Source organism: Coturnix japonica, chromosome 23, assembly GCF_054131305.1.
Source record: "Coturnix japonica strain WE chromosome 23, WE-NBRP24, whole genome shotgun sequence".
In the NCBI taxonomy this organism is placed as follows: domain Eukaryota; kingdom Metazoa; phylum Chordata; class Aves; order Galliformes; family Phasianidae; genus Coturnix; species Coturnix japonica.
In genome coordinates, this window is record NC_140685.1 from 5,235,973 (window position 1) to 5,263,897 (window position 27,925).

General features: G+C 53.9%; 4 protein-coding genes and 1 long non-coding RNA gene across 18 annotated transcripts; 4 read left to right on the forward strand and 1 right to left on the reverse strand.

Annotated features, from left to right (window-relative positions):
• The first annotated feature begins 589 nt into the window (after positions 1-589).
• PYCR1 (pyrroline-5-carboxylate reductase 1) lies at positions 590-4,868 on the forward strand. 2 transcript variants are annotated; one of them, XM_085522889.1, is made up of 7 exons: positions 590-824; positions 1,429-1,499; positions 1,576-1,755; positions 2,308-2,529; positions 3,012-3,104; positions 3,499-3,662; positions 3,748-4,868. In XM_085522889.1, exons 1-7 carry the CDS (start codon positions 758-760, stop codon positions 3,905-3,907), a joined length of 957 nt encoding a protein of 318 aa, XP_085379015.1. In that variant the 5' UTR covers positions 590-757; the 3' UTR covers positions 3,908-4,868. The 2 variants fall into 2 exon arrangements, with proteins under 2 accessions (XP_085379015.1, XP_085379016.1); XM_085522890.1 differs by having other exon boundaries at positions 590-634.
• Positions 4,869-5,392: 524 nt separating this feature from the next.
• MAFG (MAF bZIP transcription factor G) lies at positions 5,393-13,122 on the forward strand. 6 transcript variants are annotated; one of them, XM_015879901.3, is made up of 3 exons: positions 5,393-5,580; positions 8,777-8,838; positions 8,919-10,409. In XM_015879901.3, the coding sequence occupies exons 2-3, from the start codon at positions 8,803-8,805 to the stop codon at positions 9,369-9,371; spliced, it is 489 nt and encodes a 162-aa protein (XP_015735387.1). In that variant the 5' UTR covers positions 5,393-5,580; positions 8,777-8,802; the 3' UTR covers positions 9,372-10,409. The 6 variants fall into 6 exon arrangements, with proteins under 6 accessions (XP_015735387.1, XP_015735392.1, XP_015735390.1 ...); XM_015879906.3 differs by lacking the exon at positions 5,393-5,580 and adding an exon at positions 5,791-5,809; XM_015879904.3 differs by lacking the exon at positions 5,393-5,580 and adding an exon at positions 7,561-7,579.
• Positions 7,090-8,391, reverse strand: LOC146757328 (uncharacterized). Its single transcript, XR_014936812.1, has 2 exons — positions 8,224-8,391; positions 7,090-7,521 (listed from the first exon to the last, which is right to left on the reverse strand). It is a non-coding gene; the product is annotated as an uncharacterized LOC146757328 (long non-coding RNA).
• A 73-nt stretch (positions 13,123-13,195) lies between the features above and the next one.
• SIRT7 (sirtuin 7) lies at positions 13,196-17,641 on the forward strand. 4 transcript variants are annotated; one of them, XR_014936805.1, is made up of 11 exons: positions 13,196-13,359; positions 13,451-13,588; positions 14,067-14,171; positions 15,209-15,279; positions 15,438-15,510; positions 15,969-16,067; positions 16,363-16,599; positions 16,685-16,760; positions 16,850-16,930; positions 17,013-17,119; positions 17,197-17,641. XR_014936805.1 is itself a non-coding variant. In XM_015879897.3 (10 exons), the coding sequence occupies exons 1-10, from the start codon at positions 13,264-13,266 to the stop codon at positions 17,387-17,389; spliced, it is 1,200 nt and encodes a 399-aa protein (XP_015735383.2). In that variant the 5' UTR covers positions 13,199-13,263; the 3' UTR covers positions 17,390-17,641. The 4 variants fall into 4 exon arrangements, 3 of the variants coding, with proteins under 3 accessions (XP_015735383.2, XP_085379012.1, XP_085379014.1); XM_015879897.3 differs by lacking the exon at positions 16,685-16,760 and having other exon boundaries at positions 13,199-13,359; XM_085522886.1 differs by lacking the exons at positions 15,209-15,279; positions 16,685-16,760 and having other exon boundaries at positions 13,260-13,359.
• PCYT2 (phosphate cytidylyltransferase 2, ethanolamine) lies at positions 17,481-27,695 on the forward strand. Of its 5 annotated transcripts, XM_015879898.3 has the most exons (13): positions 17,481-17,604; positions 17,916-18,004; positions 18,461-18,622; positions 20,248-20,314; positions 20,731-20,815; positions 21,864-21,908; positions 23,312-23,450; positions 23,893-23,975; positions 24,151-24,228; positions 24,793-24,858; positions 25,115-25,180; positions 25,635-25,723; positions 26,419-27,695. In XM_015879898.3, the coding sequence occupies exons 1-13, from the start codon at positions 17,534-17,536 to the stop codon at positions 26,507-26,509; spliced, it is 1,131 nt and encodes a 376-aa protein (XP_015735384.1). In that variant the 5' UTR covers positions 17,481-17,533; the 3' UTR covers positions 26,510-27,695. The 5 variants fall into 5 exon arrangements, with proteins under 5 accessions (XP_015735384.1, XP_015735385.1, XP_085379009.1 ...); XM_015879899.3 differs by lacking the exon at positions 21,864-21,908; XM_085522883.1 differs by lacking the exons at positions 17,481-17,604; positions 17,916-18,004; positions 18,461-18,622; positions 20,248-20,314 and adding an exon at positions 20,995-21,112.
• Positions 27,696-27,925: the final 230 nt, after the last annotated feature.

The window sequence follows — 27,925 nt, forward strand, 5'->3', positions numbered from 1 at the left end:
GCTGAGCACACAGTGCTCGCATGGTCACAATGGCAGCAAATGGAGGGTGTGAGGATGACGAGCTGCTCCTGGAGGAAAACAAGCCAAACCTCGTGTTTTGGTGGTTACAAACCCTCAAACCATTGGAAAGAATGAGATTGCCCAACACAGGGCACACACACAGCCCCTATCTGCACACACAGCCCCTATGTGCGCCATGGGGCTGAACGAGCAGCACTGTGTTAATTAAAAGCCCTTTATTAGCAGAGCTCATCCTCCTTAATTAGTGAGTGGTGACCGGGAGCCCCGCACACCCCGCCCCCATCCCGGGGCGGGGCCCGAACCTTCCAGAACGGAGCGGGATCCGAGCGCGGCTGCGGCGGAACCACAGCGCCCCCTGGCGGCTCGGAGCTGAACTGCAGCTGGCGCCCCCGGGCTGTTGGCGTTGAATGATGCAACACCCGGAGCGAGTTGCACCAATCGCTGGCGAGGGATCAGCCCGAAGCCCCGCCCCTCAACCTTGAGAGGCGGAGAGCCGGCGTGGCCCCGCCCCCTCAGAGCGATGATTGGCTGCGCCACTTCGCCCCGCCCCAAAGTGCCGCGTCACCGTGTCTGTGAGCGGAGCGCGGCCACGTGGACGGCGGCGCGGTTACAGGTGGGCTGGGACTGCTCTGCACCGTATCGTACCGCACCGTATTGTATCGTACCGCACCGTATTGTACCGCACCGTATTGTATTGTACAGCACCGTATTGTACCGCACCGTACAGCACCGCACCATGAGCGTGGGGTTCATCGGGGCCGGGCAGCTCGCCTTCGCCCTGGCCCGGGGCTTCACGGCGGCAGGTGAGTGCGGGGGGTGAGTGAGTGTAATGTGCCCTGGTGAGGCCCCATCTGGAATATCGTGTCCAGTTCTGGGCTCCCCAGTACAAACAGACAGGGATCTATTGGAGAGTCCAGCGGAGGGACACTAAGATGGTGAAGGGCCTGGAGCATCTCCACTGTGAGGAGAGACTGAGGGAACTGGGTCTGTTTAGCCTTGAGAAAAGAAGGCTGAGAGGGGACTGGATCCAGGTCTATAAATACCTGAGGTGTGGGAGCCATAGTGGTGAGTCTGGTCTGTTTTCAGTAGTGTGTGGGGATAGGACTAGGGGTAATGGGATGAAATACAGCATAGGAAGTTCCTTAATAAGAACTTCTTTACATGAGAGTGACGGAGCACTGGAACAGGCTGCCCAGGGAGGTGGTGGAGTCTCCTTCTCTGGAGATATTCAAGTCCCGCCTGGACGCCTACCTGTGTGACATGGTGTAGGAGCCTGCTTTGGCAGGGGGTTGGACTCGATGATCTCTAGAGGTCCCTTCCAACCCCTACAATTCTGTGATTCTGTGGGGCCGGGGGGTGTATCGAGATGCCCTGCGAGGTGGCCGAGCTGACTCTGTCTGTCCTTAGGGGTCCTGGCAGCGCACAAGATCACGGCGAGCTCCCCGGACACCGAGCTGCCCACCGTCACCGGGCTGCGGGTGAGTGCGGGCGGCCGGGAGCTGCTCCGGGTCGGCAGCCCCGAGTCACAGCCGTGGTTTGTCTGTATCGCTGCAGAAAATGGGAGTGAACTTCACCGTGAGCAATAAGGACACGGTGAAGAGCAGCGACGTCCTGTTCCTGGCCGTGAAGCCCCCCATCATCCCCTTCATCCTGGATGAGGTGGGGCCTGACATCGAGGAGCGGCACATCGTGGTCTCCTGCGCTGCCGGTGTCACCATCAGCTCCATCGAGAAGGTGAGGGCTGGGCAGGGCCAGCAGGACAGCAGAGCAATGGAAGTGGCCTCAAGCCAGACCCCAGCATTGCCTGTGGCCCCCAGCACAGCACGGTGCTATGCCCAGCTGGGTGCTTTGGGCCGCCTTTGCCTTATAGGAATAAGCTGCAGTGCTGCCCATGGCAGCTCTTTTATGACATGAAATGCTCTCAGATCGCTTTTTCTCTCCTCAGAGGTGGGTCTTGTCCCCCGAATTTCTGCAGACTTTGTGCTCGGTGTCTGTAGAAGCTGTTTTGGAGCCAATGGGGGCAGCTGTGGAGGATATTGTACCCCACAGCAGCTCTGCTCTGTGTTGTTTGGTGCTGCAACTAAAGATTTCACATTTAAGTTTTGCCCACTTTGACTTAAAGGGGGGAATTTGGTGCACAGGAATCTCTCTGTTCCTCTGCTCGTGCTGCTCTTGGGATCCCCTTCCTGTTTAAAATGCCAGATATGCACTAAAGCTCTTGATTGATTGATTGATTTTCCCTTCTTTCTTTCTTTCTCTCTATCTTTAATGATTTTCTACCCTAAGAAACTCTCTGCCTTCTGCCCCACACCTAAAGTGATCAGATGTATGACCAACACCCCTGTGATTGTCCGAGAAGGTGCCACAGTCTACGCCACCGGGACTCACGCAGACGTGGAGGATGGGAAGCTCTTGGAACAACTAATGGCCAGCGTGGGCTTCTGCACGGAGGTGGAAGAGGACCTGATAGATGCTGTGACGGGGCTCAGTGGCAGTGGCCCTGCGTATGTAAGTGCTGCATTCTCAGCTCATGGAATTGCTGGGGACACTGGTGGGTTCTGCGTGCACTGAAAGTCTGTGCATGTTCAGTGCGTGGGTTTTTTATCTCATCGCTGATGTTCTTGATGGAACATGTAATCCAGGTATCCAGTTTATGACCGCTGTGGGTCAACAACAAAAGCCTATTACCAGTTGGATGGGTCTGAAGTCCATAACCAGTGTGCAGTGTCCACATCTGTGTTGCAAAATCTGGGCCTGTTGTTAGGATGATCTAGAAGCTGAATTTCTTCCATTCTCCCTACATCTCAGCTGGAGCTGGTGGGAGAGAAGCATGGCATGGCAGCAGTGCAGTAAAGGGGCTGACTTTTGTCAAGTCTTTGTAAGTGACAGGAGTCACAGTGTGATCCTAGAGCTGTGGATTCTGCCTTCTGTAAGAACACCGGTCTCAGAATAGAGACTTTCAGTCCCTTTTTTCCTCTGTCTGATCTCAGGCTTTCACTGCCCTGGATGCTCTGGCTGATGGAGGTGTGAAAATGGGGCTTCCCCGTAGGCTGGCTGTTCGGCTCGGAGCCCAGGCTTTGCTGGTTAGTATTTCTTCCTCCAAAATGCTCTTGAGACTCCTTCTAGTTTTATAGTCTTATAGTTTAAAATGATTTCAGTTCCCTTACTGAATATATTTCAACAAACATACGGTCTGAATGCACACAGGTTCCTAGTGAGGGGAAATAGGAAGTGCCTGCAGCAATCTACTGGTGCTGGTGGTGTGGTGGGACTTGGGCCTGTGGAGCCACATCTCCTCCATGGGCTTTTACAGCTCTAAAAAGTGTTTTGGCAGCCTGCTAATGGTCCTCAGGGAGGAGACCAGTTTTGCCCTTTGTGAGCATTTAGGTGCTGCTCTAAGCAATGAAGAGCAGGAGTATCTGGCACAGGGTTTCCTCAGTCAGAGTTCTGATTGTTGTTTTCTATTCCTCGCCACAGGGCGCTGCCAAAATGCTGTTGGAATCAGAGCAGCACCCAGGTCAGCTGAAGGACAACGTCTGCTCCCCTGGGGGAGCCACCATTCATGCCCTGCACTTCCTGGAGAGCGGAGGCTTTCGCTCCCTGCTCATCAATGCTGTGGAGGCTTCCTGTATCCGAACAAGGTGGGCACTGAGAAATCCTTAAGAGCCATCAACACTCGTCTCTTTCTATTTCTTACCATCTCTCTCTTCTACCACCCCATGGCAGGCAGCTGCAGCATTTGGCAGACAAGGAGAAGATCTCCCCGGCAGCCATAAAGAAGACTTTGTTGGATAAGGTGAAGCTGGAGTCTCCTTCTCTTTCTGTGGCATCTACCAACAAAGTCAGTCTGTTCAACAGTAAGAACCCCAGCAGCAAGAAGAACTGAGCAGGCTGCCGTCCTGCTGTACTCTGGCTGCACTGACCATCACTTCCCTTCATGCCCTTTCTTTTTTGACCAAGGAAAACATTCACGCTGAATGTTGGTGTTTTCCATACCCGACTCTCAGCTTGCAGCAGCCGTGGGGCAGCGCAGAGCTGCTCAGTGTGGGCATGGGGAGCACCATACTCAGAGCTTTGTCAAGGGCACCATTTGCCAGAAGCCTTTGATGCTTCAGAACTGAGGTAGCATTTATTGTGTCCCGTGTAGAAACAGTTGGTAGCAGAATCTTTAAGAACTTTCCAACTGCTTTTCAGTCTCAAAGGTTTGAGGTCTGGATCCCTCTTTCCCCATCTTCCATCTGCTTTCAGAGCTCATCTCTTGTTTTTTCTTAGCTAGAGCAGCTGCTGTCACACCAATGCAGTGCTGTGCGCTGAGGCTGGGTTCTAATATGCTTCTCACCAGGGACCAAAGTGCCTCTGCCTCATTTCCCATCCGCTTTGACTTTAAATAGAGGGTCAATGCGAACCCCTCAGCCACACTGATTCATTCAGGGTGCATTCTTGGCAGTCATCCCCACAACAGCAGCTTTCTATGGCTTCTTTATAGCCACCATCACCATAGAGTTCCCTCTTCTTCCAGAGCCCTGTCCTGTACCAGGAAGCAGCACCCAGTGTTCATGCTGCTGCTGGGCTGCAGTGGGAGCTGTGGGCTGGGGAGGATGGAAGGGATTTGGGTGGATCTCAGTGTCGTCCTGTTCTACCTTGATGTACACTGAGGTTCCTCCTTAGGAACCCAGAGCATCGATGTGTGTGGTGCAAGAAAAGCATTTGGGGATCAATGCAGAGAACTCCACAGGTGCTGGCAGTGTCAGTGCGGTGCTGTGTCAGTTGGTACTGGGACAAGGCCGTGTAGGTGTGACGTGGCTGCTGCTCTTTCTGCTCCTTGAATAAACCGTTTCTCTATCCGACCCGTGGCGGCTCCTGGTTGTGTTGGGTGGACGCAGCTCCGTGTCCCTGCCATCCCACAGCCCGGCACAGAGCGCTCACCCGGCCCAGCTCCATTGTCCCCTCAGTCCTGCGGTGGTTGGAGCTGCGGACGCCCCGGAGCCGTGTCTGTACAAACGAGAACTGACGGGGCCGAAGCGGCGTTGTAACAAAGGCCTGATGGCAGCGGAGCTCCCATTGCTGCCCATTGCTGCCCATTGCTGCCCATTGCTGCCCATCCATTGCTATCCATTGCTGCCCATTGCTGCCCATTGCTGCCCATCCATTGCTATCCATTGCTATCCATTGCTGCCCATTGCTATCCATCCATTGCTATCCATTGCTGTCGGTGCTCCGGCCGCTGCTCCTCCGGACCGCGCTTTGCTCGGTGCTGCCGCCCTGCTGGGCTCACACCGCGGCCGTTCCCATCCCCGCGGTCCCTTTAAGTCCCGGTCCCGTTCCATTCCCGGTCCCGCCCCGTTTCCCGCCCTCCCGGCGCGTCCCCTTTAAGGCGCGGGGCGGTTGCGCCGGGCGCTTCATGAATGGAGCCACGTGACCCAAACATCACGTGACGCGTCCGTGAGCGGCGGCGGCTCGCGGTCCCGGTCCCGGTTCGTGCAGCGCGGCCTGCCCGCCCCGCCCCGCCCCGCCCGGTCCAACGGCTCCGTCAGGACGTGACCGCAGCGAGCGCGGCCGGTGAGGGGCGGGCGGCGGCGGCGGCACCGAAGGGAGGAGGCGCGGCGCGGGCGGCGGGCGCGGCCCTGGCACCGGGCGGGGCGAGGCGGGGCGGCGGGGCGCGGCGGGCCGGTCCCCGGGGGCGGGGCGGGAGCGGCCGGCGCTGACTCACGGCGGGGGCTCCGTGGCCGCCGGTCACCGCCCGGTTGGCGGCGCGCACGGCCCGGTCCCCGCCGCGGCCGAGCAACAGGTGCGCGGGGCCCCGCCGCTCCGCCCGCCCCGCCCCGCACCGGGTCCGCCCGGCGCTCAGCCCTCGGTCGGTCACACGGTGCCCGGTGGAGCTGGCCAGGCCGGAGGCGCAGCGCGGCGCTTCCCGAGGGTTCACCCGCCGCGGGGCTCGGGCCGCTCCGCTCCTCCCGGCAGCGCCGTGGGGTCACCGGGATCCCGCGGGACGGGCGGCGGCGGAGCCGCTTTAACGGGGGAAAGTGCGGGGTGTGTGAGCGGCGGGACGGGCCGCGTGGGGTCAGGGAAAAATAACAACACGGATAAACGGGAACGGGATCCCGCACCGGGGGGGAGGGGAAGGAGAGCTCCGCGCCACGGCGACGTCACCGTGTTTACAGTGCGCGCGTGGCGAGGCGCCGCGATGGGGAACGGGGAGGGAACGGAGAGACAACGGGGAGAGAACGGGGAAACGGCTCCGCGCCGGGGGGGAATTGGCTGCGGCCGTGCTGAGCTCAGGGCTTTTGAGCGCCGGGCAATGTGTTGAGGCGGCATTTTGTTGCTGCAGTCAAAGCGTTGGGCACTTTGCAGTGCGATCTGCGGGGACCTCTAAAAAGCCGAGCAATGAACGGGCTGCACAGCTGGGATGAGGCTGGTTCGGTGTGTGCCCCCCTCACACATAACAGCCCCGTGCTGTCCGTGCTCTGCTGTGTCTCTGGAAGGGGATGGAGGGTCCAAACGTGCTGTGTTCAGGCACAGCCCCGTCCCAGAGCCGCCCCCAGCACACAACATGCACTGCCCACTCCCTCGGATACAGACACTGCAGCCTCGTGTCCTGCAGCAGCGATGCTGTGGCTCAGGATGGGGAGCACTCCCTGACCCCCATCACAGCTCTGTGTCCCTGCACTCATCCCAGCCGTGTCCCCCCATCAAGCTCCTCTCATTTCTGTTCTCTCTCAGCACAGCAGCCCTGGTTGGACCGTCCTTTAGTGCCTCTGTCTGTGGGTTTATCAATTTCTCTCAGCAGAATTGACAGCATGAGGTGCAAAGTGAGCACAGGCTCTGAGCTCAGGGCTGTGTGAGTGCCCTGCCCTGCACCCTGAGCTGCTCTACCTGTGCCCAGCCCCATCCAGTGTTTGTTTTTCCCAGCTCTGCTACAATGAAGGAAGTTTGAGTGTTTCCCGGTAGCAGGGAACCATTCAGCCCTGCAGGCACACATTACTGCAGCCATACTGACCCCAGTGTGCGGTCAGAGGGTTCCTCAGGGCCGGTGTTAGGCCTCCCCCCAGTTATTCTCTTCCATCTGCCCCTTTTTCCAGCAGCCATTTTGTTTGCTAGGGTGGGGGGTAGGAAACAGAGCAAAGAAAGAGAAATAACAGCACGGGAAAGCACAGAACTGATTGCAGGAGGCTGCAGTCTGCATGTGCTCCCCTCAATGCAGCCGCCTCCCTTGGTGGCAAAGTGACCCTTACGGCCACGCTGTCGGGTTGTCACGGCCGTCGTGCTGCAAGGAACATTGTCCTCTGGGTATAAATAGCTGCCTCCTGGCAGGCTCCGGCCTTGGGGGAACATCTGAATTGTGCTGGTGTGCTCCGTGTCCTGCAGGACGCTGATCCCGCTCACCTCTAGCAGTCAGCGCCGGGCGCATTGCGGGAGCCTGAGCTGCAGCTGCTGGAGGAGCAGAAAGCCATATTTGCTGACTGTACAGCTGGGTCTTGGCTGCAGCTCTGCCTCTTACGTCTAGCAAACAAAAGAGCAGCAAACGGAATTGCTGTTGGCTGGCACGGAAGGTACAAAGGTACTCATGGACTGCACCTGCACACAGACAGCGCTCGCCTTGCTGCAGGAAGCAGCGCTGGGCTGTGTGGGACAGACGTGGCTGCTGAGGATTCAGTTTGTTGGGGTGCAGTGGAATTCTGACCTGAGGTGTGAGGGGAGGAGGTGCATAGGGACAGGAGCAGGAGCCCAGGTATGTCTCTGTATGAAGACAGCCCCAGGAGCTGCTGTTATAGACCTGGAATGCTGTCCTCCCTGGCAGTGAAGGAGTCTGCTCCCCTCTGGTTTTGGCCTCCCTCGATCTTTGTTTTCTTATCTCTCAGCTCTGAAGATAAAGAGGGGAGAAGCTGGTGCAGCCCTGGCTTTGCTGGGGCTGATAGGGACTGCCCAGTGGGAAGGGTGTATGGCTGTAGGTCGGCTTTGGGTGACAAGAGCAGGGAGGGCTGCTGAGGAATCCCCAGATCAACCATGGGCTTCCTGTGTGCCCCAGCATCAAGCCATGGGTTCGGGCTGCCCATCCTCCCCACGGGAAGGGTCAGGTGCAGAACTCAGACTGTAACCCAGCCGTGCTGGCTTTGCTGGGGAGCACCAGCATTTTGGATAGGAGCAGTGGTGTTCAGCACCAAGCAGGTGCACCGTGATGGTGAGGCCGTCCCCTCCACTCACCAGCAGCGTTGTGCTCCTGGACCGTGCCAGGCTGTGTCCTCAGGAGCATCGTGGGTCTGGCAGGACTCGCTGTGGGCAGCTCTGTGCTGGGCAGCGGGTGCACAGCGTGGGGCTGTGCTGCTGTGCAATGCTCAGGGGCTGTGAGGATGCAGCTGGGAGCAGAGGCGCGGGCTGCTGCCGTGCTGAGTCAGCGTGACTGGCCCTGAGCAGGCGTGCTCCGGACCTGGCTGCTGCTGCCAGGCTATTTTTAATAATGTGGCTTCCGTGTATTCTGGCTCCTCCTAGTTTTTTAATTTTCTCCCCCCCCACACCCCAAACAAAAAAGCAGCATTGCTACAAGGCTCCGTGGTCATAGGGCTGGGGGAGGGCAGCAGGTTGTGCTCAGGGATAGAATCTGTTGCTGTGCTGTGAGTTCGGTGCAGTCAGGCTGAGTGCTGCCTGGGGAGGGCAGTGGGAGTGCCCCAGTGCGGGGTGTTGCTGCGGGGCTCCGTGCGGCTGCTCTGGCCCTGCTGAGAACCAACCCAGGGACTAACCTGACCTCCTTCCCTTCCAGAGCCTGACTGACGTGGCTGCCGTGTTATGACGACCCCCAACAAAGGAAACAAGGCCTTGAAGGTAAAGCAGCAGGTGGAGGATGGGGGTGTGGGCGGCTGCTCGAGGCTTCAGACCGCACACACCACCTTCTCTTCTCACAGGTGAAGCGGGAGCCAGGCGAGAATGGGACCAGCCTGACAGACGAGGAGCTGGTGACCATGTCCGTGCGGGAGCTGAACCAGCATCTGCGGGGCCTGTCCAAGGAGGAGATCATCCAGCTGAAGCAGCGTCGGCGCACGCTGAAGAACCGAGGCTACGCGGCCAGCTGCAGGGTCAAACGCGTTACCCAGAAGGAGGAACTGGAGAAGCAGAAGGCAGAGCTGCAACAGGAGGTGGAGAAGTTGGCCTCTGAGAACGCCAGCATGAAAATGGAACTCGATGCTCTCCGTTCCAAATACGAGGCACTCCAGAACTTCGCCAGAACCGTGGCCCGGAGCCCCGTCACCCCTGTGCGGGGCCCTCTCACCTCCAGCATGGGGCCCCTCGTCCCTGGCAAGGTCGCTACCACTAGTGTCATCACAATAGTGAAATCCAAAACGGACGCCCGTTCTTAGTGAAGCGAGTGTTGCCTGAGCTTGTCTGTGCAGGGCAATTAGGCACAAAACCAGCCTGGAATCCCCAAAGCACAAACCCTCCCCACACGGGTCAGGGTTCCTTCTACTTGGCCCAGGACTGGCCTGCTGATCGCTCTGGTTTTGTTTTGTTGTGTTCAGATTGGTATGAGCAGTGGTGATGCATCCCTTGTCCTGTGCAGACAGCACCTCCCACCCAACGGTCTGTAGCCCTCAGCAGCCCTTGGGACAGGCTGTAAGATCTCGGTGTTCTAGCCAAAGGAAGTCTGCGCTGCGCAGCGAGCGGCCCGGAGGGAGGCTTTCTTCCTGGAACCCCAGTTTTCAGTCACTTCCAAAGGCTTTATTTCATTACTCTTCCAGGTGGTGTATCCAGGTGCCTGACTGCCCGGCACCTGAACCTGCTGCTTTTGTCTCATCCGGTACCTGTAGTTGCAGCTGGGGTGTTCTGTGTAATAGATGTGGTATTCATTTCTAGGTGCGCCTCTGTGCTCGAGCAGTGAGTTTCCTTCAGGCTTCCATGGCAGTAGAGTGCAGATAGCAGCGGGAGACGGGAAGATGCTGGTGCGCCCCACTGCCTCTGCCCCAGAGCAGGGCATGGGATGGGATGGGGTCTGTGTGGGGCCCAGCACCTTGGGGTTGGGGGGGTCGGGGGGAGGGAGGTACCTTGCTGACTGCAGGCCGGTTTTGTGCCTAATGCGTTGCACTGAACAAGACCAAAATCACTAGTTGTTCCCGTGTTTTGAGGGTATCAAGTGTCTCTAGTGTGATGGTTTACACGACCAGTTTATGTGGTTAAATAGCCCTTTTATTTAAAGAGAAACATCGTTTTAAGAGTTATTAAATTATCTAAGTTTAAAATGAAAATCAAGACAGAAGAGAGAGCGTATTTATAGTCAGCTTTTTTTATCCGAGAGGGTGAGAATATTTGGCCATAGGAATGGGGAAATATTCTCGGAGACTTTGCTAGTTAAAAGTTAATAAAGAAATAATTTTAAAGTTTCTCATGAAACCTCCCGCAAACTGTTTGTGGCTCCGAGGTTAGTTTTTATAAAGAGTTATCAGACTTTATTTATAAAAGGTAGAAAAAAGAAAAAAAAAGACAAAAAAAAGACAAAACGACAAAAAAAGACAAAAAAAGAGGCAAATCCTGTTTGATATCTTTTTGCAATTGTACCAAAAGTGACTTATTCTCGATCTTGCTGGCTTCCGTTGCGTCCCCTCGTGTTGCTCTCTCTGTGCTCTCCCAGCTCCGCCGTGCTGTGCTGGTGTCAGTGGCTGCCTTTGCAGTGTGCTGTCGTTCTCATGCTTCTGTTGTTATCCCTGAGCTCGAGGTTCACTTGGAACCTCTCTGAATTCTCCAGGATTCTGGCGCACAGGCAAAGATGCTGCTTTTCTTAGAGGTGAAAATGAATGGCTGCCCAGAAAATACTGCTCTGCAGAGGGGTTTTGCAGGACATCTGCTTCTCTCTCTGGGTGTTGTAGCTGTGGCTTCTGCACAAGCAGCTCAGGCATCTCACTGCCCAGCCAGTGCTGATCTCGGAGTTACCTGCATGGGGGATGCGTTCCCAGTGGAACTGCTCTCCTCTGGCTGAGAAGTAACACAAGGGAGAGCTATATAAGTTCAGAAGGAGACTGAAGGGGTTGAATGCTGGAGCTGGATGTGGATCTTGTGGTCAGAGCTCACGCTGTGCTCTTGGCTCCTCTGATAAGAGGCAGGGCTGATGGTGTTATAGGCGGTGCAGGACCTGCACTTGTCCTGAAGCTGCAGTCTCTTGTGCTGAGCATCGGCGTATTACTGCAAAGTGAGCAATGTCTTGGTTGTTATTTTTCCTGCTGCAGCTTCTGGCTGTAGGTGCTGGTAAAGGTACTTAAACTGACAGCTGTGTGACACAGCTGAGAACGATTTGTGGTGAGGCTCCATTTTCACACTAGGACAGCTGCTGGTTACCGAGTTGTTGTGGAGAAGCAGGGCATGGGGATGAAGTCCGTTTGATCTTTTGGCTGTCAAAAATCACCTGAGCACAGGAGACAGATAAGGATGGCACAAGTGAAGTTTGCTGTACTGGATGTGTTTTGGTGATGAGTTTCTCACATGGCTGAAATGATGTGCTTTTCTCTGGGCTGAAAAGCAGGCAAACCTAAAGAGAGCTGCAGCACAGCAGGAGAGGAGCTGATGGGATTTCTTGTTGAAAGAGATCAGCTTTGCACTGACTAATTGCAGGCTTAGGGAGAAGCTGCTTGGAACTCTTTTCCCTGTGAGCATTATGAGTAAGGAGTAGGTTAGAACATCACCTTCAGGCTTCCCCCATCCAGCTCATGAGTTTTCTCCTCTCTGAACTGAGGTGTTTGTTTTGCTGCTTCCTTGCCATGCACCGGATGGGCTACTTGCTGTGCAACACTTGGCACAGGCTTCTAGGCTCGAGCCTTTGTCTTCCAGCTGGTGGATGTGGATGGTGTGAGGAGGGGATGGGACACAGCACAGAGTCCTTTGGCTGGCTCAGGGTTTAAAATCCAACTGTGTCCCTGCTGGAGTCAGCCTGAGATCTGACCTGGCAGGAGAGCTTTCCTGACCCCAGCTGGAGACCTGACCTCTGCAGAGCGAGCAGACAAGGTTTTGTGCGCAAAACTGTCTCCATTTACTGGAGATTGTTTTGAGGAGGGCTCCATCAACAGAGCAGGCAATGACAGGCAGTCCCACAGCTCCCACAAACTCATTTCCATTGTATTCTGCACCCGATCCTTCTCTGCCTTCTGGATGGCAATTGCTGCTGCCATAAGAGCCTGTGATTTCCTGGAGCAAGTGAGGAGGACAGAGCAGTGGTCAGCGCTGACTCCACCAGCCATGAGTGCTGTCATTTCTCCTCCTCTGCGCTGTGCTTTAGCTTGTGGTCCCAGTTTGCTTTGAGTGAATGCATTCAGTGAGGACACATCTCTTTAGGGACATATGGGCACAAAGCTGCTGCCACAGGGTGAACCTGCAGCTGAGATGGTTCCCTGCTCACCAAGCTCTGCCTGGCTCCATCCTAGAGGTGCTGGGGTGGCTGTGCTCCTCTGCCGGGTGCTGCTTCCCCGTATGGCGTGGTGTGTTTTGGTTTTGTTCTCAGTGAAGTATTGCAATCTGACTCATGTATTTCTGCCGTGTCTGAGGAACCTCCCGTCACGCTCGGGGCAGCCTGTCCTCATCACCCGGTACTGTGAGGCCGTCCTGCCCCGAGCCCATCGCTCTGCTCTCTCTCTCTCTCGTATATAGCGTTCTGGAGTGTGGCAGTTCTTGTTCCTGAGGTGCTCGTCCGTTCGGTTTCCTGCTGTGAAGGGTGTTGTGTTTTCTTTCTCCTTTCCCGGTACATTTTTGATGCAGTGGTTGTGGAGGTTGGGCCCGACCCCAACCGCCCTCAAAGGAACCACGCAGTGTGTCCGTGCAGCGGCCGGGCGGGGTTTGTGTATCGTGTGGTGAATCGTGTCAGTGAGTCCCGCCTTGTCCCGGGGCAGCGGGGCGGGGGAGGCCCGAGCTCGGATCGGCCCGGACGGACCCGCCGTGCCGTGGGCCGGGGCTGCAGCGCTGCCGGGCCCGTCCCGGCCCCGCACCCGTCCGCTGTGGAGGGGGGCGGTATTTATTGCTAAGTTATTGCCCCGCGCGGCGACGGCGGGCGTTATTTATTGCTGTACATAGTGTTCGTCTGCCGGCGCGGCCGCCGTTGTTTTGTACATGACAATAAACAGCTTTCAAACACCACGGCCCGGCGCTTCCTTGCGGCTCGGTCCTCCGCCGCTCTAGGGGGCGCTGTTACGCACCGCGGGGTGGGAGGAGACGGAAGCGGCGCTCGGCCGCTCCCCGAGAGGAAGCTCATAGCGGAAGTGCGGCGCTTCCGGGGCGATGGCGGCCGGCGGCAGCCTCAGCCGCACGGAGCGGAAGGCGGCGGCGAGAGCAGAGATCCTACAGCAGGAGGAGCAGCGGGACCGGCGGAGACAGGTACGGTACGGCACTGTACAGCACGGTACGGTACGGTACGGTACGGCCTGGCCTGGCCTGGCCGCCGTGACGCGCTGTGTGTGCCGGGCAGGTTTCCCGTATCTGGAGGAAGCCGCCGTCGGAGCGGAGCCCCGAGGAGTGTCAGGTGCTGAGCGAGAGCGACGACATCGTGCGGGAGCTGGAGCGGCGCCGCAAGAGGCGGGACAGGCTGCGACGGCGGCAGGAGGAGGTGGGAGCCGGGCGGGGCCCGAGGGTTGCGGCTGGAGAGCGGCGAGGAGCCGCTGTGCGATGTGACCCGGGGGAGCTGGTGGGCGCTGAGCTGCTGCTGTGACAGCAGAACTGATGGTGCCGCCCTCCCAGCAGTGCCCCCATCCCTCAGGGCTGTGTCCTGCTGTGCCGGTCTCGGCTGATTCCCCCGCCCCAGCCTTGTTGCTTCTTGCGGCTGCCAACCTCTTCTGAAGCGTGTTTGGTTTTCTGAGTGGGCGTTCCCCCATGGAGGGGTGTATCTGCATGTGCTGCTGTCCAGAAGCCCTTTGTTCCTCCATAGATAATACAGACACCAAACACCCACATTCTTCTAGTTAAAAATTGCTTCTGATAATATTTGTGTGATGCGTTCCCTGGCTGGCATGGACCCATATGGCCAAGGGGCTCTCTGTTCTTTCAGGTTCAGTGACATGCTGAAACTGCCCATTTGCATTTCCTAGGTATGTGATGAGCCAGAGGAGCTGAAGAGAAAGGTTGTTGAGCTGGCTGCTGCTATCCGGAATGCCAAGCACCTTGTCATCTACACAGGAGCAGGGATCAGTACGGTAGGATTCTTTGGGGGTGAGTGGCTGGAGCTTTGGGAGCTCCTTCAGGAGTGTTGCAATGTTTGAACTCTGTTTTCTGTAGATTCCAAATGACCGTGGGGATATCACAGAATCATAGAATGGCCTGGGTTGAAAAGGACCATAATGGTCATCCAGTTTCAACCCCCTCACTACATGCAGGGTCACCAACCACCAGACCAGGCTGCCCAGAGGATATCTGGGATTCTATATTAACACTGTTGAACTACAAACCATGACCAAGGTGTTAACTAATTTGCATCTTGGGATATTCCTGCTGGCTAAGAGATTCTGAGACTGCATTGCCTCTATGCAAAGAATGAGCTTCTAAAATAAGACCAGTAGGCTGTCTTCATTCAAGGCTCTTCAGCTACTTTTGCTGCTAAAGCTAAAAGAAGTTAACTGCTCAGTGCAGCCTGCATTAATAAACAATTTGGAAATAACAAGTGCTTACTAGAAGTTAGAAATTATGGTTCAGAAATGGTTTCTGTGGCCTCTTACGAGAACGGCAATCTGGAGCTGCCTCTTTGCATGGCACATTTGTCACTTCTGTCTGAGCTCTGAGATGGGAACCTTATTGTTCTTCCCCTTTTCTGCAGTCTCAGCTGATAGGGAGCATGGAGCAGGGCAGAGCGTATGAGAAAGTGTTCATGTCATAGGTGCTTCTTTTGATGAACACTGAGTACGATCTACCTGAAATCAGTAGAGTGTAAAGAATTAAAGGTTCAAGAAATGGGTTCTGTGTGGGGAAATGGGAAGTAATTGAGGGAAGAGAGTGTTCTGGAGAGATTTCATAGTGGTAAAGCTGGAGAAAATAAACACTGCACAGGAAAATGAGAACTGTAGGGTACGAAAAGAGCTCTCTATAATTAGGAAAACACGAGAAAACTTGGAGTGAACAAAAAAGCAGCAGTGAATGCAGTATCTCACTGTCCAGGGTGAGGCCAGGTTGATGTGGTGGTGGACAAGAGGTCTGAACTTTCCCGTCAGGCTGCGCTTTGTCTCTCTCCATAACGCAGGCAGCTTCGATCCCAGATTACCGAGGCCCCAATGGCATTTGGACATTGCTGCAGAAGGGCAGGAGCATCAGGTAAGGTGACTGGAGTGAATTTTTCCTTTCTCTTTCCTGGAAGGACAGTTCTACAGCTACTCAGGAGATGAATTTTGAGCTGCCCAACAAACAGCTGATACTGAAAGAGAGTTTGAATGGCAATTTCTAACTTCTTTTTTCTTTTTGCCCCTTGTCAGTGCTACAGATCTGAGTGAGGCAGAGCCCACGCTCACCCATATGAGCATTGCTTGTCTACACAAGCATAACCTGGTAAGATTTTTCTCTCCGTACATCACTTGTGCTCCTCTGTCACAGTACAATAAATCAGCTCAAAAAGGAAAACAGAAACTCACGACGTTGCCTAACTGTTGTCCTTAGTGAGGTGGCAATTGTGTTTCTGTACAGCTGAGCCTTCATCAGGCCATTTCCAGACTGGCTCCAGCAGTTTTTCCCTTGTGCCTTTTTTCATTAGCTTGTGTTTGCTTCCTGGCAAAGCTGTGGTCTGGGGATGTGGCTACAGAATCTGCCAGGCCTAACAGAGCTGTATTTAGCAGGAGCCTCTTTGTTTAGCTTCCACAGAGTTCTACTCTGTGCTTTTCTTCTCTTAGCTCAGTATATTGAAGTAGAACTATTTATTGCACATTGAGATATATGTGTTACCTGCACTGGAATAACACTTTCTCGAGCCTTCTCTGTGTGTGCTATTTCAGTGTTTTGTTCTCTTCCAGGTGCAGCACGTGGTATCTCAAAACTGTGATGGGCTGCACCTGCGCAGTGGGTTACCTCGATCAGCAATATCTGAGCTTCATGGAAACATGTACATAGAGGTGAGCAGCTAGAAAAGGACAAAGGTGCTGCCAGTACTGGCCTTGTAAAAAGCTAATGTTAATTATTTATCCCTTCCTGACTCAGGAATTAGTACAAGAGCTAGTTGTGGCTTAGTTGGTATCTGCAGGTTGTCAGTTTTGGGGTGAACTAGTTAGCAGGCCCCATGGTTAAGTTTTCTGGACAACCTGGCAGGTTTATTGTCCCCAAAAGGTGCTTTTTGAGGTGTGGCTGTATCTCTGGGCTCTTAACAGACCAGATGCTGACAATACAACATCTTTTCTTCCTGTGCTATAGGTCTGCACTTCATGTACCCCCAACAGAGAGTATGTGCGAGTATTCGATGTGACCGAACGCACAGCCCTGCACAAGCACCACACGGGCAGGATGTGCCACAAATGCGGGGCTCAATTGAGAGACACAATCGTCCACTTTGGGGAGAAGGGGACACTGACACAGCCCCTGAACTGGGAAGCAGCAACAGAAGCTGCAAGCAAAGCAGATGTGATTCTTTGTCTGGGTTCCAGCTTAAAGGTAACTTTAGAGACTCGGTGAAGATTGTTAGCAGCATTCCCTCTTGGTGATACACCTTGGTGCTGAGCAGTCTCCTCCCAAACAGACAACTGTAAACTCTGGTGTCAGGATTCGCCCACCATCTGTGTGATAGTCTCACTTCCTCCCTCTTTCCCTTCCTGGTAATACATTCCTTTTCCTCTCGCTGCTCTGGTTCACGGTTACTCGTGCCTTTGGCCGTGCTGATCATTGCTGGGTTTTTTTCTGGCAGGTTTTGAAGAAATACCCCCGGCTTTGGTGCATGAGCAAACCTCCCCCTCGTCGTCCAAAGCTGTACATCGTGAACCTACAGGTGAGAGCCTCCCCTGGGCTGGGTCATTGGGTGCAGCAGTGGCAGCGGGTGCTGCAGCACGTGTCCTGCTGTCACCTCGCAGTGGACGCCCAAGGACGACCTGGCGGCCCTGAAGCTGCACGGCCGCTGTGACGATGTCATGCGGCTGCTGATGGAGGAGCTGGGCCTGCACATCCCCAGCTACGAGCGGTGAGCGGGCACGGACCGGCCGCGGGGGGCGGGACGGGCCGCAGTGGATCCCCGCGCTCACCCCGTTCTCTCGGCAGGGCTCGGGATCCCATCTTCGCGCTGGCCGAGCCGCTGCGGCCCGAGGAGGAGGGCACGCACTCCCGGAAGCCGGTGGCCCCGCCGCAGGGCGCCGAACCGGCCCCGGCACCGCGGGACGAGCCGCCATCCCGGCCCGGCGGCTGGTTGGGCCGCGGCTGCGCTAAAGGAACACGGCGCAGGAAGAACAACTGACGGCGGGGGGCGGGGCGACACGGAGCGCGGGGGGCGGACCCGCCCCGGCCGCCGGTGCTGACGCGCCCCAAGATGGCGGCGGGGGCGGGGCGGGGCGGGCGGGACGTCCCGCTCGGCGGCGGCGCCGCCGGTGACAGCGCGGCCATGATGCGCAACGGGGCGGCGGGGGGCGGCGCGGCGGCACCGCGACCTGTGCGTGTGTGGTGCGACGGATGGTGAGTGCGGGAATAAAGTGTCGGTGCGCTGCGGGACCAGCCTCTGTCAGTGTCTATTGGGGGAGCGGGCGGAGCGGCGGGACGGGGGGGACGGACGGGCGGCGGGACGGGGCCGCGGGCGCGTTACCGGCTGCGGCGGGGCCGTCCCGTCCCGTCTCGTGCCCGTCCCGGGGCGCAGTGCGGGCGGATGGCGGCGGGGCGCTGCCCCGGGGATCCGCCGTTAATCGCGGCGGAGACGTGAAGCCCCCGGTTGCTGCCCGGGGCAGGTCGCCGCCCGCAGCCCCCGGCGCTGAGCGCCTTTGTCTTTGCAGCTACGACATGGTGCACTACGGCCACTCCAACCAGCTGCGCCAGGCTCGGGCCATGGGCGATTACCTGATCGTGGGGGTGCACACGGACGGTAAGAGCTCGCTCGGCTTTGCGCGTCCCGGTGCAGCCCGCGGTGTGACCCGTTACACCGGCAGCCCGAGTCCCACGGGGCCCCGGGAGCGGCGGCTGCGGACGCGCCGTCGGGCGGTGCCGCTCTGCTCCTTGCTCGGCTGTGTTTGCTGCTCTCGGAGCTGCGATCTGTTCTGTCGATGCCATGGGACTGGTGAGGGTCGGCCAGTGTCTGGTTTATGGATGCAGTGTAGGGTGAAGCTGTTCAGACGTTCTGCCGGGGGCTGCAGGGCCGGGCAGTGCCCTTGGGAAGCGATATTTGGGTGTGAGGAGTCACCACCGCCCTGTGCCTATAGAGGGAACCCCAACGCCTTTAGGCTTAGAAACGTGATGGAATTAAAACGTTCCCTGAGCTCACCGGGCCTTCCTCGCGTGCTATAAACACCTTCTAACTGGGTTTTCTCCCTCTCTCACCCAGAGGAGATCGCCAAGCATAAGGGCCCCCCCGTCTTCACGCAGGAGGAGAGGTACAAGATGGTGCAAGCCATCAAGTGGGTGGATGAGATTGCGCCCGGGGCTCCTTATGTCACCACCCTGGAAACCTTGGACAAATACAACTGTGACTTCTGCGTGCACGGTGGTGAGTGATGCTCTGAGGTGGATTGGTACGAAGAAGGGCCCCGTAGGGCTCGCGTGCTTGTGGTTTTCTGGCTGCAAAGCAAGGAGGTGGCTGCCTTGTGTGAAGGATAAGTCGTGCGTAAGGACTCTGTGTCACAGTGCCTGCCCTGCTCTGTACAGCTGCTCCCATTCAGGGGTTATAGAGAAATGGGTTGGTGTGCTGGGTGTTGGGACAGCACTTTGATTCCTTGGCTTTGAGCACCCATTTCAGTTCCCAAGATTAAATGCACTGTCTGACAGTTGTCCTGAGGTCACCCTTAAAACAAGCAAGAGCTGTGCGTGGAAGGAATACGTGTTTACTGGATCTACATGTGAAACACAGTCGTTTATGTCTGCTTATCCTGAGATGAGATCAGATCTGAAAAGCTGTGGTCTCTTGATCTAGCTGATAAGCTCCTAAAGCTCTTAGCTGACCCTGTGCTCGCTCCTGCTTCTGCTTAGGAACATTAGGAACAGCAAACAGTCACTGAAGGGAGGCAGTGTTCTGGGGAAACATTCCTGCTTTTGTACTCTGTCCCTTCCTTGGACTATTCATGCTTGTTCAGTTTCAGCCCCTCCTCCCAGCCCTTCCAAAGGTATTTAGTTAATTTCATCCAGCACAATCTTTGCACTCTTATCCTTCCTCATTTGATCCCAGCAGCCTCCTATTGATAAGGCAAGCGTTTCATTAAATGCAAATAAATTATTAATCTTCATTAAGATAGATGTGGGTTTGTTTGTATTTTTCCACTTGGATGAGGTGATTATTGCACTCCTTGTTAACTTAATTGCCTGTCCTGAAAGTGTGTTTGGTGTTGGTGACCCTTTGCTAGGCCTGCTGAGAGATCAGCAGAGCAGAGGAGTGCTGGTGGCCTTTGCTCCAGATTTGCTGCTTTGATCCCCTCTGCCAGTCATTCTGTCCTTCCACCTGGATAGAATTCCTGGATGCTGCCTTCTGCCTGCACTGTCAACAAGGGATTGCTGTAAACAAGGCTGAATGAAGGCAGCGTAGGTTTTCACTTGTTAAGTCTTTATACTGTCATTAAAAGGAGGAGAGAAGTGGTTTCTGTAGAATGAGTTGGGATTTGTGCCAAAGCTGAACCAGAGTTGATTCTGGAGGAGCTGAAGGGATATATTAATATCTTTGTAGAAGTGCCATCACTGAGGGACTGAGCAGCAAAGCACTGTTTGACTGACTGGGGAAATGTGAACTGACAGCTCAACACTGTGCTGGAGAAGTCAGTTCAGGTGCTTTTAGCACAGGCTGATGGTGGCTGTTTGTTGTCACTCGAATAATTCAGTCGTGCCTGCGGTTGGATTTGCTCGCAGGGCAATGAGCTCTCATTTCCTGGGGTATCTAATGAGCAACAGGCCAGACTGCTCCCAGTGCTAAAGCCTGCTAGCATACTTGTCCCTACAGTCAGGTGTATCTTTCAAGCCCATGACATTTCCATGGTGGTGTGGGACGTACTCATGTGCTGTGGTGCAGGCTGTAGGGGTTCTAGGCTGCCTTACATGGCCGATGTATTCCACTGCAGCCACAATTCTAACACAGCTGCTGTGCGAGGAGGTTTGGAGCACAGCTCTGAGGCTTTCCTCTTTCTGCAGATGACATCACCTTAACGATAGACGGCAAGGACACCTATGAGGAAGTGAAGACAGCCGGGCGATACAGGTACTGCTGTGCAGCTTCCTACCCTGTGCTGGGCAGAGTTTCTGGGAGTTCCCATCCTGGAGGGAGCTCAGATGAAGACAGCTGTCTTCAGGTCACACTTCAGTTTTGCTGTGAGGTGTGTCAGAGCTTTAGCTGCTTCCAGAAGGTGATGCAGTCAAGCAGCTGTTCTTGGTCAGCTCTGGGGTGTTTAGCTCTGCTGGGATGTCTGTGCCAGGTAGGTTTTCCTCATGTCACTGATTGCTGTGGAGGCCCAGCAGGCGAGTGGTGTACTTTATGTCAATAGCAGGTAGTAGGAAGATGTCCCTCAGGATGAGTGCTGGTTTGGATTGATCAGATTTCACAGGTGTAACAGTGGGGAGAGAAAGAGGCACGTGCTTCTGTGGCATCTGCTTTATCCTTTGCTTATCTCCCTGCAGGGAATGCAAACGCACTCAAGGTGTGTCCACTACCGACCTCGTTGGCCGCATGCTGCTCATGACTAAGGCTCACCACAGCAACATAGTGAGTCACAGGGCTTTGGGTGGGAGTTTGGAGTCCAGGCCAAACGTTGGCTCTTGCCTTCCACTGCTCCAAAATGGCAGTGGGGCTCCTGGGCCTGGCTCCCATATCCATGGAGAACTGGCAAGCTGGCTGTGGGCAAAACACTCTTTGTATTTACTTAAGCCTGCCTGAAATCGCAGCGTACAGCCTACGGTGCTTTGGGAAGATGTATGGAAATAAAACTTTGATTCTCCCGTGATTGGCGCGAGCTTCGGGAATGAAAATGCTGCCTAGCCTATGGCTTCTGTGATTGTGGAGGTACAGAGTGCAGCCGCGTTGATCTAACAGCTCAGTGCTGCCAGAATTGGAAGTTCTTCCTTCTCACTGAGCTGCACGCTTCTGCCTTTTGCTGTCTCTGAATCAGACCTTTCTTGAGTCTCCTCAGCTCTCTACCTGGTAGATATCTAATGTAACCAAAGCCAAAACAAGGAAGCGGTGTTCTGTAGGTTAATGAATTGAATAGGCTCAGTAAATGAGCAGTGCTCTGAATGGATTCACAGAGAGATAGCAGGGACAAGACAACATGGATATGACAACTTGAGGGTAGAGGGAGATCTTTCCTTTAGTGTGCTGAGCTGTTAGATTGGCTGAGCTGTAATAATGCAACTTCACACCACGGTTTGACACGTCGCTGTCTGCAGAGATCAGAGTCCATCCCTGGTGGAGTGTTTTTGGAAGAAGAAAGGACACAGTCCTGCTAGGGGCTGGAATAGTCAAGAGAAGACACAGCTGTGCAGTGCAATGCAGCTGTGCAATGCAATGCAGCTGTGCAGGTTGAGCAAGAACCACTGTCACTGTGATGCCAGGCTGAGGTCAGATAAGGAAGTTTCATCTGACTCATGCTGGGACACGACCCTGGTTTAGATATTAACTCCTTTGTTGGTATCTAGTGGCAGAGATCACGCCGTCTAAGCGTGGACTTCCCAGCACTTCTGCCACACACAAGCGTATCTTTGATGGGATGAGCTATGTGAGTGCTTAAACATTTTGATTCTTTATCTCCCTTCAGGATGAGGACCTAGACTATCGGAAGCACACTGACAACTTTGGGAAGGTAATGTGAGTTCTGGTCTGAGACATCTGGTCGTTGGCCTGTCTGAGAAGGATTCCAAATGTGCTTTTTGGCCTGTATTGCAGGCTTGGTTTTTCCTCTGCGTTTGATAGTAACCTCAGTAAATCTCTGCCACCCCCATAAAGTAGCTGCTGTTGGCAGTGAGATAGGCAGGTGTGGCTGCACAAGCCCTGCAATCCTCCTGTTGTGAATGATGTTTAGTGGCACCACAGAGCTCCACCTGTTGAGGCTTTGCTGTTTGGCTGGCTTGCTTGTAGTCTTTATTGCCACTTCCTTTGCAATGCAATTGCCCAGAGTACCAGCAGAGGAACAGGTTCTGTGGATTCTGCTTTTAGTACTTATGTTTTCACAGGTGTTACCATAGGTCTGGGAAGCATTTACGTAGCAGCACGTAGTTAGCATTCCATGCAGCCTGGTCTTAAGCAGCAGAGCTTTCCTGCTGGGGCTCTGTGCTGTCATGTTCAGCTCATACCCGGGGCTACTTCTAAAGAGCTGTCCTTTTTTTTTGCCTTTATATTGTTTTTTTCCTTCCTGGGTGTTGTGTTGTTCCTCATTAACAACCACCTGTGCCTAAAGCCTGAGCAGGTTTTCTGCTCGTCGTGGTTTTGCTGACCTCACTGAATTGTTCTCATCATGTTACCTGTTTTAAGCAGGATTTTGGGGGCCTGTTGATGTACTGTAGCTGTTTCCTGGTTCTTGGATTTAGAGAAACACATCTGGTCACTAAGCACTCTGCATGACCCCTGCCAGAAGTATACCATCTTCTGCACACTGTTGTTTGTGTGGCTTGCCCTGGTCTTGGCTGAATTGCGTTTGTTCATTCAAGTCTTTTAGATCTGTTCACATTAGGGGAGCAAAGCAGAGGCTGAGGCCAGCAACCAGAAGTGCTTCATGGTGGGGCTCAGCCTCCACTTTTTGGTTTTGCTGTGGCTGGGCTCTGGCTGCTGGAGCTGGGGTGGTTGCACTCCCATTTAGCATACTGCCCTGCCAGGTAAATGGGTAGGCTGCCCTGCAGCTTGGAAAGAGCATATGCATAGAAGGATGTTGGTAGTTTGTGTGTTGTGCACCTGTTCTGTGAGTAACCCTGCTTCTCCTGGAAGTCCTGGTCTGCCCTTTTGCCTTTCTCCTTCCTAAGCTTTCAGAGTCTCCTTAGCTGACTGTTGAGGGGATGATTTAGGCTACATTTGACAGAGAAAAAGGGGGCTTTGGTGAGATCAAACATCTGGTGCTGGGAACATGCACAGTGCAAGCTAAGAGCTGTGATGTTTGCTCGCAAATTAAGACACAATCATGCCTGCTGCTGCGTTCTGGTGCTGTGTGTGTTTTTTTTCCAAATCCCCTCCTGAAGCCTGAAAAAGAAACATGTACGGTGTGTGCTTTCCTAGGGACCAAAGGGTCATAGTCCTTGGACCGGTGTCTCACAATTCCTGCAGACATCTCAGAAGATCATCCAGTTCGCATCAGGGAAGGAACCACAGCCAGGTGACACTATCATCTACGTGGCTGGAGCCTTTGACCTGTTCCGTATCCTTGACTCTGTTTTGTCAGGAAAATAGTGTCAATCTGTTTGATGTTCTTGTATTTAAGGCTCCAGAAGAGAGAGGATATGTTAAGGTCTGGATGTCTTAGTCCAAGTGACTGCTGTTAGAAAGCACAAGGCTTGTGGAGCAGACACTTCAACCCTAGGATGTTGTTGGAGGCATTTTACTAAACACAAAAAATGGGTGAAAATTCTGGGTGGGGTGAAGTTGTGTCCATGTAAAGTAGAGCTGGAAAGATGGCTGGCTTTTGCCCAGAACCTGAGAGCCAGGAGGGGAAGCGGGCAAATGTTACTAGCGCAAAGGCAAAAAGCAATGGAGAAATAACCCCCTTGGGATTAATGTATTCTGCTATTCCTAATGCAGCTGTTTCTGGCTTCCTTTCCCCATTTTCTGTGTGAGCTTCAATTCCTTAAATGGTTCTCCAGATATTGGGCATGTAGATTTCCTGGAGAAAGTTCACCAGCTGGCAGAGAGACCCTACATCATTGCCGGGCTGCACTTTGACCAGGTCTGTAATGTTCAAAGGCAGAACAGCTTGGCTGCTTTTCCTTCTGAAACAAGCAGGCTGTGCTTTGGGAGACAGGGAAGGGTTGTATTGGCCAGAACCAAATGCTTGAATTGGGAGTGAAAAAGAAGAGGATCACATTGTGTTGCTTCTAATTTTGACTGATGCTTTGCCTTAGGAAGTAAATCGTTACAAAGGGAAGAACTATCCCATCATGAACATCCATGAGAGGACGCTCAGTGTCTTGGCCTGTAGGGTAAGTGCCTGCAGCTCTGTCACTTTGTGCTGTTCCAGAAGTTGCTTAGGAGATGATGTTCTCATAGCTAACAGTCCTGCATGAATTCTTTAGAATGTGCTGAGGAAGCAAAGACAGGACTGATTGCTTCCGGCTATGAGAGCTGTGCTCCCAATGGGAGTCATTTGGCTTAGCTGACATCCCAGCTAACTCGAGTCAGTGAATCCATCCACCTCTTCCACCAGCAGTGAAAAGGCAGCGGACTGCTCTGCTCTATGTAAAGACATGCATTATTGCAGAAAACCATCTCCTTTCTGCAGCAGGAAAGAAACTTCCTTGGAAAGAAGCAGGGAGGCCCAGAAATGTGTGCTCTGAGCAGTTAATATGAGGATTTGCTGAATAAACCCTGCCAGAAAGCGTCATCCTTAGTGGATCAAAAAGATGCTGTGTGACAAGTAGCAGCTGCTGAACTCACCTTCTCTTTGGGGTCATTACTATAACCAGATAACCTGCTCAAGTGCCTTGTTTTGTTTAAAAACAAACAAAAAAAACAATAATAATCCAAACTCTTAATCTGTTTTCTAGTATGTCTCAGAAGTGGTGATTGGAGCCCCCTATGCTGTCACTGCTGATCTGCTGGATCACTTCAAGGTGAGTCTTTGTGTGTGGATGTACACAGAGATGTTGGGTTTCGGTGTGCATAGGGAGCTAAAATAGCACTGGAGAGCAGCAGAGCAGTGAGGGGTCCTGCTCAGTGTGTGTAGGGGAGCTCTGGATGGAGGCTCAGCCTCCAGGTTGTGGCTGTTGGTATTCCTCATGTCCTGGCTCTGCTCAGTGAGTGCAGTGGCAGAGTTACCATCACCTGGAGGGTATGTGACGGTGACAGTGACTTTGTACCTCTCTCTAGGTAACTGTTGTGTGTCATGGGATGACTGAGGTGGTTCCAGACAAGGATGGTTCTGATCCATATCAGGTAAGGTGCCAACTACCACAGTCTGTGCTTCTTTGTTGTGATCTATGATAGATGTGGTTCAGTTCATGCTCCTGGGCTGAGACGTGAACGGCAGTGGTTGCTACCAGCACATCCTGGGCAGCTGGCTCTGTTTTTATCCATCCCTCAGGGAGCTACTTATATCATCCGCAACAGCCCCATTCTTTTAATTGCTATTTGTTTTACCTGTTTCCTTTGCTTCAGAATAAGAAATCTATTAATCTTTGCTCTATGTCAATCCCTCACTCAGCTCCTGAGTGCGTTAGGTTTTGCTTCTGGCCATAATTCAGCCTGCATCTGAGGAGATCACTTTGTGCTGTGCCTGGCTGAGCACCCACAGGCCCTTCTGGACCCTCTGCTTAGCTGTCATTTATGGAGCTGTAAATTGGAGGTCCTGTGTGTTCATTGCAGATAAATCTGCTGTGTTTGTTCACAGGAACCGAAGAGACGCGGCATTTTCCAGCTCGTGGACAGCGGCAGCAATCTCACCACAGATTTAATTGTGCAAAGAATCATCAAGAACAGGTTGGTTTTCTTCATCTCCTAGTTCTGTTCAGTCCTGCTTGTCTGAGGGCTGATTGATGGGATGGAGCAGGAAGAAGGGAGTATTTAAGGCACAGAGAAGGGAATCAATAAACTCGGTCCTTCCTCTTCCATAGCTTTGTTTTGGACCTGTTGGCAGGCTGCTTCAATGTGAGTTTACCAGATTACAGGAAAAGGAATAGCTGAACTGTTCTGCTTAAGAATGTGCTTCACAGCATGTTTTCTTGCTTTTCCTCTTCTATCAATGAGGAGATTTCAGTGCTGTCTTCTTGTGGATTCAGCATACCTCTTCTTTGCAAGCTTTGCTCTTCTAAGCTTGAGCCCTTCACCTCCAGTGACCCCAGTTCAGATCAGTTGTCAGTTTGAATTTGGTGTTGCAGCATTAGGAGGTCTGCCCAGGGCGAACCAAGCATGGAATAGCATCATCTATTAATTAAGTGTCTGAATTAAGTGTGGTGTGAGCGGTGAGAGAGCCTCAGATTTGAGTGACTGTGACACCCCCAGGAATCACTCAGTGCTGGCTCTGCAAGTGGAGGGCGGTGGGTTGTGATGAGGCTTCTGAAATACACTCAGAACAAAACTGCTGAGGAGAGGGCAGTGCTCTCCTCTTCCAGGTGGTTTTAGTCTCCTAAAGATAAGGTCTGGGTAAGACTGATGGTGTTTTATGATTGATGCAGGCTGGAGTTTGAAGCCAGGAACCAGAAGAAGGAAGCCAAAGAGTTGGCGGTATTGGAGGCCATGAAGAGACTGGAGGAGAAGAAGCATTAGAGCAGCAGAGCTGATGCGTTGCTCACAGAACGACACAGCGTCGCCTTCTGGAGGAGCGAGGAGCTCTTCAAGGGAGGACCGAGCGAGGGCAGCGCTGTCGGTGTGCTCAGGATGTGCTGTCCTAGCCTCTCCTGCACTAATTATGCAGACGTAATGAGTTGGGATCTTGTTGCCTAGTTCTTCCTCTGTTAATCAGCCACTGTTCCCTTTCCCGGGAGAAGATTTGACAAAAAGAGGGGGGAAAAAAAAACAAAACAAAAAGAAACAAAAAAAGGTTTTTAATGATAACTAATATTTTAACATGTTGATGTGCTTTTACTTTCTGCCATTTCTGGCTTTTAGAAGATTGGAAATGAAGCAGCTGCTCAGGTCCCTCCTGCCCCCATCCATGTTCTGCTGCCCTCTGATATCAGTCTGCATTTCAGAGCAGCTGTGCAGACTGGAGGGGTCCCATGGGAACGGACACAGCCCAGCAGTTCTGTGAGCTTTGGGCTGGGGGTGTCAGGCCCATCGCTGTGTCTGCTGCTGGTGGTGCTTCTTGGCTGCTGCCTCTACACAAACTCCAGACCCAAACTGCTGCTGGTTTAACTGGATAAAGCCTTTCTCCAGCTGTGCCTGGTGCTGGAGAAATTTGAGAGAAATTTGAGAGCATTTGGAGAAATGCTGAATCATTTGCTTCACCAGTGCAAGGCAGCAGGTTGGTGTCTGCTGAGGCGGGGAGGCACAGAGCCCCTCAGACCTGGTGTTTTCCCTGGTGAGATGCGGAGTTTCTCTTGCACGAGGCGGGAGCACAGAGAGGGCTCTTACCAACATCCTTCGCTGCAGTGAGATGTGCAGGACTCAGTGCTCCCCATGGACCTCCCCAACCTGGGGCTGTGTTTGCTGCTGCCACCAGAGTGCACCTTGTGCCTGACAGATGTTACTGGGAGGAGTGACCCTGTGGGCTGGAATTTCACTGCTATTTTATGAGGTTGAAGTGCAGCACTTTGCCTCCTGCCGGGCTCTGTGGGGCCTGAGGAGGTTTGGGAAGAGCCGGGCACTGGGCTGAGCCCTTCTCTGCCTCGTACATTCCAGGGTGCTGTGCTCGGCCTCCCCACACACTGTGCTGTACGATCCCTCCATGCCCATTCTTTTGTCCTCTGTTGTAAACTTCTGTTGCTGATCATTAATAAAATATTGAAGAGTTGTCTGTTGGTCTCTTTGGGCCTCAAGTCTGGGTGCCGGTGTAATATCAGGCCTATAGATTCTTCTGCTGGGGCTTTTCTCTGGAAGCTCTGATCAGAATGGACCAGATCTCACTGGCTGCATGGAGACAAAGTGCAGTGGGCAGTGCTGAGCTCCGTGGGAATACCAGATTTGTTTTGGCACAGGGTTAGGGGTCACTCTGTCTAGAAGCTGTTCTTTTTTCTCTCATCA

Coding starts and splice junctions, on each gene's coding strand:
- SIRT7 (XM_015879897.3), top strand. CDS start 13,264: ATGGCGGCCGGCGGCAGCCTCAGCCGCACGGAGCGGAAGGCGGCGGCG. Junction 13,360..13,450: donor AGCGGGACCGGCGGAGACAG/GTACGGTACGGC, acceptor TGTGCCGGGCAG/GTTTCCCGTATCTGGAGGAA. Junction 16,068..16,362: donor ATGGAAACATGTACATAGAG/GTGAGCAGCTAG, acceptor CCTGTGCTATAG/GTCTGCACTTCATGTACCCC.
- MAFG (XM_015879901.3), top strand. CDS start 8,803: ATGACGACCCCCAACAAAGGAAACAAGGCCTTGAAG. Junction 8,839..8,918: donor AAGGAAACAAGGCCTTGAAG/GTAAAGCAGCAG, acceptor CTCTTCTCACAG/GTGAAGCGGGAGCCAGGCGA.
- PYCR1 (XM_085522889.1), top strand. CDS start 758: ATGAGCGTGGGGTTCATCGGGGCCGGGCAGCTCGCCTTCGCCCTGGCC. Junction 825..1,428: donor CCGGGGCTTCACGGCGGCAG/GTGAGTGCGGGG, acceptor GTCTGTCCTTAG/GGGTCCTGGCAGCGCACAAG. Junction 3,663..3,747: donor GCTTCCTGTATCCGAACAAG/GTGGGCACTGAG, acceptor ACCCCATGGCAG/GCAGCTGCAGCATTTGGCAG.
- PCYT2 (XM_015879898.3), top strand. CDS start 17,534: ATGATGCGCAACGGGGCGGCGGGGGGCGGCGCGGCGGCACCGCGACCT. Junction 20,315..20,730: donor AAGACAGCCGGGCGATACAG/GTACTGCTGTGC, acceptor ATCTCCCTGCAG/GGAATGCAAACGCACTCAAG. Junction 21,909..23,311: donor ACACTGACAACTTTGGGAAG/GTAATGTGAGTT, acceptor GTGCTTTCCTAG/GGACCAAAGGGTCATAGTCC.